The 14,856-nt window shown below is 49.8% G+C and overlaps 1 protein-coding gene across 1 annotated transcript; it reads right to left on the bottom strand.

Moving 5' to 3' along the window:
• Nucleotides 1-2,814: 2,814 nt before the first annotated feature.
• MANF (mesencephalic astrocyte derived neurotrophic factor) lies at nucleotides 2,815-6,455 on the bottom strand. Its single transcript, XM_072127646.1, has 4 exons — nucleotides 6,259-6,455; nucleotides 3,905-4,032; nucleotides 3,611-3,752; nucleotides 2,815-3,539 (listed from the first exon to the last, which is right to left on the bottom strand). Exons 1-4 carry the CDS (start codon nucleotides 6,434-6,436, stop codon nucleotides 3,355-3,357), a joined length of 633 nt encoding a protein of 210 aa, XP_071983747.1. The 5' UTR covers nucleotides 6,437-6,455; the 3' UTR covers nucleotides 2,815-3,354.
• Between the last annotated feature and the right edge of the window lie 8,401 nt (nucleotides 6,456-14,856).

Below are 14,856 nucleotides of genomic sequence, written 5' to 3' on the forward strand. Positions count from 1 at the left end.
GGCAGTATTATAGTAGTTATATCCCTGTACATAGGGGGCAGGATTATAGTAGTTATATTTTTGTACATAGGGGGCAGTATTATAGTAGTTATATTCTTGTACATAGGGGGCAGTATTATAGTAGTTATATTCCTGTACATAGGGGGCAGTATTATAGTAGTTATATTCCTGTACATAGGGGGCAGTATTATAGTAGTTATATTCCTGTACATAGGGGGCAGTATTATAGTAGTTATATTCCTGTACATAGGGGGCAGTATTATAGTAGTTATATTCCTGTACATAGGGGGCAGTATTATAGTAGTTATATTCCTGTACATAGGGGGCAGTATTATAGTAGTTATATTCCTGTACATAGGGGGCAGTATTATAGTAGTTATATTCCTGTACATAGGGGGCAGTATTATAGTAGTTATATTCCTGTACATAGGGGGCAGTATTATAGTAGTTATATTCCTGTACATAGGGGGCAGTATTATAGTAGTTATATTCCTGTACATAGGGGGCAGTATTATAGTAGTTATATTCCTGTACATAGGGGGCAGTATTATAGTAGTTATATTCCTGTACATAGGGGGCAGTATTATAGTAGTTGTATTCCTGTACATAGGGGGCAGTATTATAGCAGTTGTATTCCTGTACATAGGGGGCAGTATTATAGTAGTTATATTCCTGTACATAGGGGGCAGTATTATAGTAGTTATATTCCTGTACATAGGGGGCAGTATTATAGTAGTTATATTCCTGTACATAGGGGGCAGTATTATAGTAGTTATATTCCTGTACATAGGGGGCAGTATTATAGTAGTTATATTCCTGTACATAGGGGGCAGTATTATAGTAGTTATATTCCTGTACATAGGGGGCAGTATTATAGAAGTATTATTCCTGTACATAGGGGGCAGTATTATAGAAGTATTATTCCTGTACATAGGGGGCAGTATTATAGTAGTTATATTCTTGTACATAGGGGGCAGTATTATAGTAGTTATATTCTTGTACATAGGAGGCAGTATAATAGTAGTTATATTCTTGTATATAGGGGACAGTATTATAGTAGTTATATTCCTGTACATAGGGGGCAGTATTATAGTAGTTATATTCCTGTACATAGGGGGCAGTATTATAGTAGTTATATTCTTGTACATAGGGGGCGGTATTATAGTAGTTATATTCTTGTACATAGGGGGCAGTATTATAGTAGTTATATTCTTGTACATAGGGGGCAGTATTATAGTAGTTATATTCTTGTACATAGGGGGCAGTATTATAGTAGTTATATTCCTGTACATAGGGGGCAGTATTATAGTAGTTATATTCCTGTACATAGGGGGCAGTATTATAGTAGTTATATTCTTGTACATAGGGGCAGTATTATAGTAGTTATATTCCTGTACATAGGGGACAGTATTATAGTAGTTATATTCCTGTACATAGGGGGCAGTATTATAGTAGTTATATTCCTGTACATAGGGGGCAGTATTATAGTAGTTATATTCCTGTACATAGGGGGCAGTATTATAGTAGTTATATTCCTGTACATAGGGGGCAGTATTATAGTAGTTATATTCCTGTACATAGGGGGCAGTATTATAGTACATATAGGTATGTATACTATAGGCTAGAATCTTCCAATGATTAATTACTAGTCACATTTATTACCTGGGTTCAGACAATTTCCATCATTATTACGGTCCTGCTTGTGCACTGTATTGTCTGCTCGGGGGTGTGTGTTACATATTGTAGAAATACGGTATTATGCACTTTGGTTTTTGGAGCATTCAGGCTTTTGGTAAATAGAGCAGCCGCCTGAGGAGTAGCGGTATGACAGTGCGGCCCCTGGTTTTAAAAATATTGTGCACCCCTGATCTAGAGAAATCAAAATACATAGAATATCCCCCCCCCCCCTAATACAGACAAGAAGGGCCGCAGTGATCCGGATACATCTCCCCTCGAGTGCTATACATTTATCAGCAGGATCTTGTGCCAGTTCTTTAAAGGGGTTTTCCCATCTGGGCATTTACATTTAATTATTTTGCCACTTGTAAACATTTCTTCCATTGGAAATTAAAAGAAAATGTTATTTCTATGCTGTCCCTTAGTAACAAGATAGCTGCCCTTGGAAACAACCACCTCTGCAATCATCAGGACGGCTGTAGGACCTGCAGCATCTCCCGGACATTTCTTACACAAAAACCTTTTGTTTCATTGTGCGATCCCTCCAGCAGAGGTGGTCGTATCCAAGGACACAGTCTTGTTTATAAAGGACCATAAAACTACATTTATGAGAAATTATCTTCACACAGGAACATTTTTTGTAACAACATCTCATACAGAAATGTATATTATAAATGGCAGATTAATGAGACAGAATGTGACTGAGATTAACCCTTCAAGGTCTATTACCATCAGATTTATCAGACCAGTCACACTGAAGACTGGAGCTGCTGCGACGCCTCATCTCTCACTCCCGATTGTGGCTCAAAATAACTGAAGGAAACAAGTGACAACGAAACAGATGTCCTTAGCCGTGTCCTGGCCGCTGCCCCCCCTCCCCCCCGGGGTATGACTTATGGGGGGATTTATCAGCTTTCTGGGGTAGAAGCTCCGCCCCCTCCTCACCCTGCGGGTGGTCTGCGCAATTTACACACAAATTCACCAGGTCAGACCTAAACCTCCTGAAGCATCCAGCGGACAAGTGACCCCTACATTCTGCTCCCCAGCGCCCCCCAGAGGCCGCTCCTGCATGTGGGGGGGTGAGGGATCAGGACTCGGAGGTGACGCAGGTATCAGGAAGAGAAGGAGACGACCAGCGGATGGAGAACGGAGTGAAATTTAATGTCAGAAACTCCACATAGAAACCAGAAAATAACCCGAACTTACAATAAATAGGGCGCCCCCTGCTGGCCAAGCGCAATGCACCATGGGATCAGCCCCTCTGGGGGTCCACACCTGCTGTAGCAGGGCTCTGCGCAGTCTGGGGGCTTCTTCATGGATACAGTTATTGCTCTCAGGTGTCAGTAATACAGAAGAGATGACCCCTCCCCCGCTGATCTCCTGGACCCCTCCCCCGCTGATCTCCAGGACCCCCGGGGGGCACCACACGCGCTGCAGGAGTCAGAGTGGATTCTTTTATTTTCACAGAAAAAAAATGCCACTCACAGAATAGAAGAAATGGTATAAATCACGTCCGTGCAGCGGCCGACCAGCACGCAGGGGGCGGGGCCAAGCTCCAGCAAGCCGCCGCCTCCAGACTGACAAGAAAAAAATTCTAGGCTTATGGGTTTCATAAAAAAAAAAAAAAAAACTAGAAAGGAAATAAATGAATGTAGGACCGGGGGCGGGTCCTCGGGGTCAGAGGTCAGTCCGTGCGTTGGCTGCGTTGGGCGCGTACTTGGGCATGAGCTCGTGGATCTTGCGGATGTAGTCGGATTTCTCGGCGCAGCCCTTGCACGTCTCGCCCCAGTCGTCCAGGATCTTCTTCAGCTCCTTCACCCGCAGCTTCTTCAGGTCCACGGTGCTGAGGTCGATCTGTTTATCTGAGGAGAGAGGTCAGAGGTCACACCATGGCCCGGCCCCTTCCCCTCCCCCGGGGGTCCGCACCACTCACCGTATTTGAGCTCGCAGATCTGACTGTCCTTCTTCTTCAGCTTCTCGCAGATCTTCTCGGCAGGGATGTGGTGGCTCAGCGGCTTGGAAACCTCGTTTGTGATCTTCGTGGCAGCGTCACTCGTGGCTCCAATGTAATAACACTAAGGGGAGAGGTCAGAGGTCACCAATAATCCAACCCCAGGACACAACACTCTGCCCCTAGGACAGCAGGAGACTGTGCAGAGCTGCTGTATAATGTCCCGCATCCATCCCCCGACCAGTGACATCACCGCGCCAAACACATGATACGTACAAATCTGTTCTCCTTCCCCTTGGCCGTGCCGCACGACTTCTGCAGCTCCTTCTCCACCGAAGCCGGAGTGAAATCCACATTATTCTCCTTCAGCGACTGATAGAAGCGACTCAGGAAGGAGACACACACTGCCAGGAACAAAGATGGCGTCAGGAGAGCCGCAAGCCCCTCCCCCCATACACTGCCAGGAACAAAGATGGCGTCAGGAGAGCCGCAAGCCCCTCCCCCCCATACACTGCCAGGAACAAAGATGGCGTCAGGAGAGCCCCAAGCCCCTCCCCCCATCAGACCGCCGGCCCCCCCCACACACTGCCAGGAACAAAGATGGCGTCAGGAGAGCCGCAAGCCCCTCCCCCCAACAGACCGCCGCCCCCCCACACACTGCCAGGAACAAAGATGGCGTCAGGAGAGCCGCAAGCCCCTCCCCCCAACAGACCGCCGCCCCCCCCACACACTGCCAGGAACAAAGATGGCGTCAGGAGAGCCGCAAGCCCCTCCCCCTAACAGAACGCCCCCCCATACACTGCCAGGAACAAAGATGGTGTCAGGAGAGCCCCAAGCCCCTCCCCCCATCAGACCGCCGCCCCCCCACACACTGCCAGGAACAAAGATGGCGTCAGGAGAGCCGCAAGCCCCTCCCCCCAACAGACCGCCGCCCCCCCACACACTGCCAGGAACAAAGATGGCGTCAGGAGAGCCGCAAGCCCCTCCCCCCAACAGACCGCCGCCCCCCCACACACTGCCAGGAACAAAGATGGCGTCAGGAGAGCCCCCCCCTCCTCTATCCCCCCCCCCCATATACAAAGAGCCCCCCCCATATACAAAGAGCCCCCCCCTCCTCTATCCCCCCCCCATATACACAGAGCCCCCCCCTCCTCTATCCCCCCCCATATACACAGAGCCCCCCCCTCCTCTATCCCCCCACCATATACACAGAGCCCCCCCTCCTCTATCCCCCCCCCATATACACAGAGCCCCCCCTCCTCTATCCCCCCCCCATATACACAGAGCCCCCCCTCCTCTATCCCCCCCCCATATACACAGAGCCCCCCCTCCTCTATCCCCCCCCCCATATACACAGAGCCCCCCCTCCTCTATCCCCCCCCCATATACACAGAGCCCCCCCTCCTCTATCCCCCCCCCATATACACAGAGCCCCCCCTCCTCTATCCCCCCCCCATATACACAGAGCCCCCCCTCCTCTATCCCCCCCCCATATACACAGAGCCCCCCCTCCTCTATCCCCCCCATATACACAGAGCCCCCCCTCCTCTATCCCCCCCATATACACAGAGCCCCCCCTCCTCTATCCCCCCCCCATATACTCAGAGCCCCCCCTCCTCCATCCCCCCCCATATACTCAGATCCCCCCTCCTCTATCCCCCCCACATATACTCAGATCCCCCCCTCCTCTATCCCCCCCCCATATACACAGAGCCCCCCCTCCTCTATCCCCCCCCCATATACACAGAGCCCCCCCTCCTCTATCCCCCCCCCATATACTCAGAGCCCCCCTCCTCTATCCCCCCCACATATACTCAGATCCCCCCCTCCTCTATCCCCCCCCCATATACACAGAGCCCCCCCTCCTCTATCCCCCCCCCATATACACAGAGCCCCCCCTCCTCTATCCCCCCCCCATATACTCAGAGCCCCCCTCCTCTATCCCCCCCCATATACTCAGAGCCCCCCTCCTCTATCCCCCCACATATACTCAGATCCCCCCTCCTCTATCCCCCCCACATATACTCAGAGCCCCCCCTCCTCCATCCCCCCCCATATACTCAGAGCCCCCCTCCTCCATCCCCCCCCATATACTCAGATCCCCCCTCCTCTATCCCCCCCCATATACACAGAGCCCCCCCTCCTCTATCCCCCCCCATATACACAGAGCCCCCCCTCCTCTATCCCCCCCCATATACTCAGATCCCCCCTCCTCTATCCCCCCCCATATACTCAGAGCCCCCCTCCTCTATCCCCCCACATATACTCAGAGCCCCCCCTCCTCCATCCCCCCCCATATACTCAGATCCCCCCTCCTAGATCCCCCCCCATATACTCAGAGCCCCCCCTCCTCTACCCCCCCCATATACTCAGAGCCCCCCCCTCCTCTATCCCCCCCATATACTCAGAGCCCCCCCTCCTCTATATCCCCCCCCCCCATATACTCAGAGCCCCCCCTCCTCTATCCCCTCCCCCCATATACTCAGAGCCCCCCCTCCTCTATATCCCCCCCCCCCATATACTCAGAGCCCCCCCTCCTCTATCCCCTCCCCCATATACTCAGAGCCCCCCCTCCTCTATCCCCCCATATACTCAGAGCCCCCCCCCATGATGCTCCGCGCCCTCCTCACCCTCGCAGTCTCCCGCCTTGAGCGCCAGGTCCCGGGCGGGCAGGAGCAGCAGGATTCCGGTCACGGTCAGGGCGCTCAGGGATCTCATGGCGGCGCCGCTTCTCCTCACACTGCGCTCACCGGCAACTCCGGCCCCGCTTCTCCTAGCAACCTCCTCCCGCCCCCGCACACTCCCCATTGGCCGCACGAGACAGGCCGCTTCCACGCCGCACGTACCGATTGGCTACACGCCCCTGCCCGTAACACGTCCCCTATTCCTATTGGCCAGCGGCCGAGGCACGTCAGGCGCAGATGCGGGGTAGTTGTCGGCTGCTGATTGGCTGTGACGTGTCTTTTCATAGACAGGATTTCTGCCGGAAGTGACCCACCCGCCATCTTTACTATGGGCGGAAGAGCTGCTGTTCCAGTGACTGCGGCCTCAACAAGAGGGCAGAATCCTGCAGTGTGAACAGGACTTTACAGAGAACATCCTCATCTATAACCGGAAGGTGTCTCTCTATAGTCCAGCTACACTGCGCACCCCGAGTACAGGAGCCCCAGGGGAATCAGCCCCAATAACTGCTACTACACACCAATACTGGGGGCGACCTCTGCGCCCCCCAAAACTAACACATGCGATGTCCTATACACAGAGGCCACTAGAGGGCGTGCATGTGATGTTATATATACAGAGGCCACTAGAGGGCGTGCATGTGATGTCCTATATACACAGAGGCCACTAGAGGGCGTGCATGTGATGTCATATATACAGAGGCCACTAGAGGGCGTGCATGTGATGTTATATATACACAGAGGCCACTAGAGGGCGTGCATGTGATATTATATATACAGAGGCCACTAGAGGGCGTGCATGTGATGTCCTATACACAGAGGCCACTAGAGGGCGTGCATGTGATGTCCTATACACAGAGGCCACTAGAGGGCGTGCATGTGATGTCATATATACAGAGGCCACTAGAGGGCGTGCATGTGATGTTATATATACACAGAGGCCACTAGAGGGCGTGCATGTGATATTATATATACAGAGGCCACTAGAGGGCGTGCATGTGATGTCCTATATATACAGAGGTCACTAGAGGGCGTGCATGTGATGTCATATATACAGAGGCCACTAGAGGGCGTGCATGTGATGTTATATATACACAGAGGCCACTAGAGGGCGTGCATGTGATATTATATATACAGAGGCCACTAGAGGGCGTGCATGTGATGTCCTATACACAGAGGCCACTAGAGGGCGTGCATGTGATGTCCTATACACAGAGGCCACTAGAGGGCGTGCATGTGATGTCATATATACAGAGGCCACTAGAGGGCGTGCATGTGATGTTATATATACACAGAGGCCACTAGAGGGCGTGCATGTGATATTATATATACAGAGGCCACTAGAGGGCGTGCATGTGATGTCCTATACACAGAGGCCACTAGAGGGCGTGCATGTGATGTCCTATACACAGAGGCCACTAGAGGGCGTGCATGTGGTGTCCTATACACAGAGGCCACTAGAGGGCGTGCATGTGATGTCCTATACACAGAGGCCACTTGAGGGCGTGCATGTGATGTCCTATACACAGAGGCCACTTGAGGGCGTGCATGTGATGTCCTATACACAGAGGCCACTAGAGGGCGTGCTTGTGATGTTATATATACACAGAGGCCACTAGAGGGCGTGCATGTGATGTCCTATACACAGAGGCCACTAGAGGGCGTGCATGTGATGTCATATATATATATACAGAGGCCACTAGAGGGCGTGCATGTGATGTCCTATACACAGAGGCCACTAGAGGGCGTGCATGTGATGTCCTATACACAGAGGCCACTAGAGGGCGTGCATGTGATGTCATATATATATATACAGAGGCCACTAGAGGGCGTGCATGTGATGTTATATATACACAGAGGCCACTAGAGGGCGTGCATGTGATGTCATATATATATACAGAGGCCACTAGAGGGCGTGCATGTGATGTCCTATACACAGAGGCCACTAGAGGGCGTGCATGTGATGTTATATATATATATACAGAGGCCACTAGAGGACGTGCATGTGATGTTATATATATATACAGAGGCCACTAGAGGGCGCGCATGTGATGTCATATATATATACAGAAGCCACTAGAGGACGTGCATGTGATGTCCTATACACAGAGGCCACTAGAGGGCGTGCATGTGATGTCATATATATATATACAGAGGCCACTAGAGGGCGTGCATGTGATGTCCTATACACAGAGGCCACTAGAGGGCGTGCATGTGATGTCATATATATATATACAGAGGCCACTAGAGGGCGTGCATGTGATGTTATATATACACAGAGGCCACTAGAGGGCGTGCATGTGATGTCATATATATATACAGAGGCCACTAGAGGGCGTGCATGTGATGTCCTATACATAGAGGCCACTAGAGGGCGTGCATGTGATGTCCTATACACAGAGGCCACTAGAGGACGTGCATGTGATGTCCTATACACAGAGGCCACTAGAGGGCGTGCATGTGATGTCATATATATATATACAGAGGCCACTAGAGGGCGTGCATGTGATGTTATATATACACAGAGGCCACTAGAGGGCGTGCATGTGATGTCCTATACACAGAGGCCACTAGAGGGCGTGCATGTGATGTCCTATACACAGAGGCCACTAGAGGGCGTGCATGTGATGTCCTATACATAGAGGCCACTAGAGGGCGTGCATGTGATGTCCTATACATAGAGGCCACTAGAGGACGTGCATGTGATATTATATACACAGAGGCCACTAGAGGGCGTGCATGTGATGTCCTATACACAGAGGCCACTAGAGGACATGCATGTGATATTATATACACCGAGGCCACTAGAGGGCGTGCATGTGATGTCCTATACACAGAGGCCACTAGAGGGCGTGCATGTGATGTCATATATATATACAGAGGCCACTAGAGGGCGTGCATGTGATGTCCTATACACAGAGGCCACTAGAGGGCGTGCATGTGATGTCATATATATATATACAGAGGCCACTAGAGGGCGTGCATGTGATGTTATATATACACAGAGGCCACTAGAGGGCGTGCATGTGATGTCATATATATATACAGAGGCCACTAGAGGGCGTGCATGTGATGTCCTATACATAGAGGCCACTAGAGGGCGTGCATGTGATGTCCTATACACAGAGGCCACTAGAGGACGTGCATGTGATGTCCTATACACAGAGGCCACTAGAGGGCGTGCATGTGATGTCATATATATATATACAGAGGCCACTAGAGGGCGTGCATGTGATGTTATATATACACAGAGGCCACTAGAGGGCGTGCATGTGATGTCCTATACACAGAGGCCACTAGAGGGCGTGCATGTGATGTCCTATACACAGAGGCCACTAGAGGGCGTGCATGTGATGTCCTATACATAGAGGCCACTAGAGGGCGTGCATGTGATGTCCTATACATAGAGGCCACTAGAGGACGTGCATGTGATATTATATACACAGAGGCCACTAGAGGGCGTGCATGTGATGTCCTATACACAGAGGCCACTAGAGGACATGCATGTGATATTATATACACCGAGGCCACTAGAGGGCGTGCATGTGATGTCCTATACACAGAGGCCACTAGAGGGCGTGCATGTGATGTCATATATATATACAGAGGCCACTAGAGGGCGTGCATGTGATGTCCTATACACAGAGGCCACTAGAGGGCGTGCATGTGATGTCATATATATATACAGAGGCCACTAGAGGGCGTGCATGTGATGTCCTATACATAGAGGCCACTAGAGGGCGTGCATGTGATATTATATATACAGAGGCCACTAGAGGGCGTGCATGTGATGTCCTATACACAGAGGCCACTAGAGGGCGTGCATGTGATATTATTTACATAGAGGCCACTAGAGGGCGTGCATGTGATATTATATATACAGAGGCCACTAGAGGGCGTGCATGTGATGTCCTATACACAGAGGCCACTAGAGGGCGTGCATGTGATATTATATACATAGAGGCCACTAGAGGGCGTGCATGTGATATTATATATACAGAGGCCACTAGAGGGCGTGCATGTGATGTTATATATACAGAGGCCACTAGAGGGCGTGCATGTGATATTATATATACAGAGGCCACTAGAGGGCGTGCATGTGATGTCATATACACAGAGGCCACTAGAGGGCGTGCATGTGATGTTATATATATACAGAGGCCACTAGAGGGCGTGCATGTGATGTCATATACACAGAGGCCACTAGAGGGCGTGCAGGTGATGTCCTATACACAGAGGCCACTAGAGGGCGTGCATGTGATGTTATATATATACAGAGGACACTAGAGGGCGTGCATGTGATGTCATATACACAGAGGCCACTAGAGGGCGTGCATGTGATGTTATATATATACAGAGGCCACTAGAGGGCGTGCATGTGATGTCATATACACAGAGGCCACTAGAGGGCGTGCATGTGATGTTATATATATACAGAGGCCACTAGAGGGCGTGCATGTGATATTATATATACAGAGGCCACTAGAGGGCGTGCATGTGATGTCATATATATATACAGAGGCCACTAGAGGGCGTGCATGTGATGTTATATATACAGAGGCCACTAGAGGGCGTGCATGTGATATTATATATACAGAGGCCACTAGAGGGCGTGCATGTGATATTATATATATATACAGAGGCCACTAGAGGGCGTGCATGTGATGTCCTATACACAGAGGCCACTAGAGGGCGTGCATGTGATGTCCTATACACAGAGGCCACTAGAGGGCGAGCATGTGATATTATATACATAGAGGCCACTAGAGGGCGTGCATGTGATATTATATATACAGAGGCCACTAGAGGGCGTGCATGTGATGTCATATACATAGAGGCCACTAGAGGGCGTGCATGTGATATTATATACATAGAGGCCACTAGAGGGCGTGCATGTGATGTCATATACATAGAGGCCACTAGAGGGCGTGCATGTGATATTATATACACAGAGGCCACTAGAGGGCGTGCATGTGATGTTATATATATATACAGAGGCCACTAGAGGGCGTGCATGTGATGTCCTATACACAAAGGCCACTAGGGGGCGTGCATGTGATGTCCTATACACAGAGGCCACTAGAGGGCGTGCATGTGATGTCCTATACATAGAGGCCACTAGAGGACGTGCATGTGATGTTATATACACAGAGGCCACTAGAGGGCGTGCATGTGATGTCCTATACATAGAGGCCACTAGAGGGCGTGCATGTGATGTCATATATATATACAGAGGCCACTAGAGGGCGTGCATGTGATGTCCTATACACAGAGGCCACTAGAGGGCGTGCATGTGATGTCCTATACACAGAGGCCACTAGAGGGCGTGCATGTGATATTATATATACAGAGGCCACTAGAGGGCGTGCATGTGATATTATATATACAGAGGCCACTAGAGGGCGTGTATGTGATATTATATATACAGAGGCCACTAGAGGGCGTGCATGTGATGTCATATATACACAGAGGCCACTAGAGGGCGTGCATGTGATGTCATATATATATACATAGAGGCCACTAGAGGGCGTGCATGTGATATTATATATACAGAGGCCACTAGAGGGCGTGTATGTGATGTCATCTATATACAGAGGCCACTAGAGGGCGTGCATGTGATGTCATATATATATATGTATACAGAGGCCACTAGAGGGCGTGCATGTGATGTCATATATATACAGAGGCCACTAGAGGGCGTGCATGTGATGTCATATATATATATGTATACAGAGGCAACTAGAGGGCGTACATGTGATGTCATATACATAGAGGCCACTAGAGGGCGTGCATGTGATGTCATATACATAGATGCCACTAGAGGGCGTGCATGTGATGTCATATACATAGAGGCCAGTAGAGGGCGTGCATGTGATATTATATACATAGAGGCCACTAGAGGGCGTGTATGTGATGTCATATATACACAGAGGCCACTAGAGGGCGTGCATGTGAAGTCCTATACACAGAGGCCACTAGAGGGCGTGCATGTGATGTCCTATACACAGAGGCCACTAGAGGGCGTGCATGTGATGTCATATACACAGAGGCCACTAGAGGGCGTGCATGTGATATTATATACATAGAGGCCACTAGAGGGCGTGTATGTGATGTCATATATACACAGAGGCCACTGGAGGGCGTGCATGTCATGTCCTATACATAGAGGCCACTAGAGGGCGTGCATGTGATGTTATATATATACAGAGGCCACTAGAGGGCGTGCATGTGATGTTATATATATACAGAGGCCACTAGAGGGCGTGCATGTGATGTCAGATACACAGAGGCCACTAGAGGGCGTGCATGTGATGTACTATACACAGAGGCCACTAGAGGGCGTGCATGTGATGTACTATACACAGAGGCCACTAGAGGGCGTGCATGTGATGTCCTATACACAGAGGCCACTAGAGGGCGTGCATGTGATGTTATATATATACAGAGGCCACTAGAGGGCGTGCATGTGATGTCATATACACAGAGGCCACTAGAGGGCGTGCATGTGATGTTATATATATACAGAGGCCACTAGAGGGCGTGCATGTGATGTCCTATACACAAAGGCCACTAGAGGGCGTGCATGTGATGGCATGTATACAGAGGCCACTAGAGGGCGTGCATGTGATATATATATACACAGAGGCCACTAGAGGGCGTGCATGTGATGTCATATACACAGAGGCCACTAGAGGGCGTGCATGTGATGTTATATATATACAGAGGCCACTAGAGGGCGTGCATGTGATATTATATATACAGAGGCCACTAGAGGGCGTGCATGTGATATTATATATATATACAGAGGCCACTAGAGGGCGTGCATGTGATGTCATATACACAGAGGCCACTAGAGGGCGTGCATGTGATGTTATATATATACAGAGGCCACTAGAGGGCGTGCATGTGATGTCATATACACAGAGGCCACTAGAGGGCGTGCATGTGATGTCCTATACACAGAGGCCACTAGAGGGCGTGCATGTGATGTTATATATATACAGAGGACACTAGAGGGCATGCATGTGATGTCATATACACAGAGGCCACTAGAGGGCGTGCATGTGATGTTATATACACAGAGGCCACTAGAGGGCATGCATGTGATGTCATATACACAGAGGCCACTAGAGGGCATGCATGTGATGTCATATACACAGAGGCCACTAGAGGGCGTGCATGTGATGTCATATACACAGAGGCCACTAGAGGGCGTGCATGTGATGTCCTATACACAGAGGCCACTAGAGGGCGTGCATGTGATGTTATATATATACAGAGGACACTAGAGGGCATGCATGTGATGTCATATACACAGAGGACACTAGAGGGCGTGCATGTGATGTCATATACACAGAGGCCACTAGAGGGCGTGCATGTGATGTCCTATACACAGAGGCCACTAGAGGGCGTGCATGTGATGTTATATATATACAGAGGACACTAGAGGGCATGCATGTGATGTCATATACACAGAGGACACTAGAGGGCGTGCATGTGATGTCCTATACACAGAGGCCACTAGAGGGCGTGCATGTGATATTATATACATAGAGGCCACTAGAGGGCGTGCATGTGATATTATATATACAGAGGCCACTAGAGGGCGTGCATGTGATGTTATATATACAGAGGCCACTAGAGGGCGTGCATGTGATATTATATATACAGAGGCCACTAGAGGGCGTGCATGTGATGTCATATACACAGAGGCCACTAGAGGGCGTGCATGTGATGTTATATATATACAGAGGCCACTAGAGGGCGTGCATGTGATGTCATATACACAGAGGCCACTAGAGGGCGTGCAGGTGATGTCCTATACACAGAGGCCACTAGAGGGCGTGCATGTGATGTTATATATATACAGAGGACACTAGAGGGCGTGCATGTGATGTCATATACACAGAGGCCACTAGAGGGCGTGCATGTGATGTTATATATATACAGAGGCCACTAGAGGGCGTGCATGTGATGTCATATACACAGAGGCCACTAGAGGGCGTGCATGTGATGTTATATATATACAGAGGCCACTAGAGGGCGTGCATGTGATATTATATATACAGAGGCCACTAGAGGGCGTGCATGTGATGTCATATATATATACAGAGGCCACTAGAGGGCGTGCATGTGATGTTATATATACAGAGGCCACTAGAGGGCGTGCATGTGATATTATATATACAGAGGCCACTAGAGGGCGTGCATGTGATATTATATATATATACAGAGGCCACTAGAGGGCGTGCATGTGATGTCCTATACACAGAGGCCACTAGAGGGCGTGCATGTGATGTCCTATACACAGAGGCCACTAGAGGGCGAGCATGTGATATTATATACATAGAGGCCACTAGAGGGCGTGCATGTGATATTATATATACAGAGGCCACTAGAGGGCGTGCATGTGATGTCATATACATAGAGGCCACTAGAGGGCGTGCATGTGATATTATATACATAGAGGCCACTAGAGGGCGTGCATGTGATGTCATATACATAGAGGCCACTAGAGGGCGTGCATGTGATATTATATACACAGAG

The sequence above is a fragment of the Engystomops pustulosus genome, chromosome 10, assembly GCF_040894005.1.
Source record: "Engystomops pustulosus chromosome 10, aEngPut4.maternal, whole genome shotgun sequence".
NCBI lineage: Eukaryota > Metazoa > Chordata > Amphibia > Anura > Leptodactylidae > Engystomops > Engystomops pustulosus.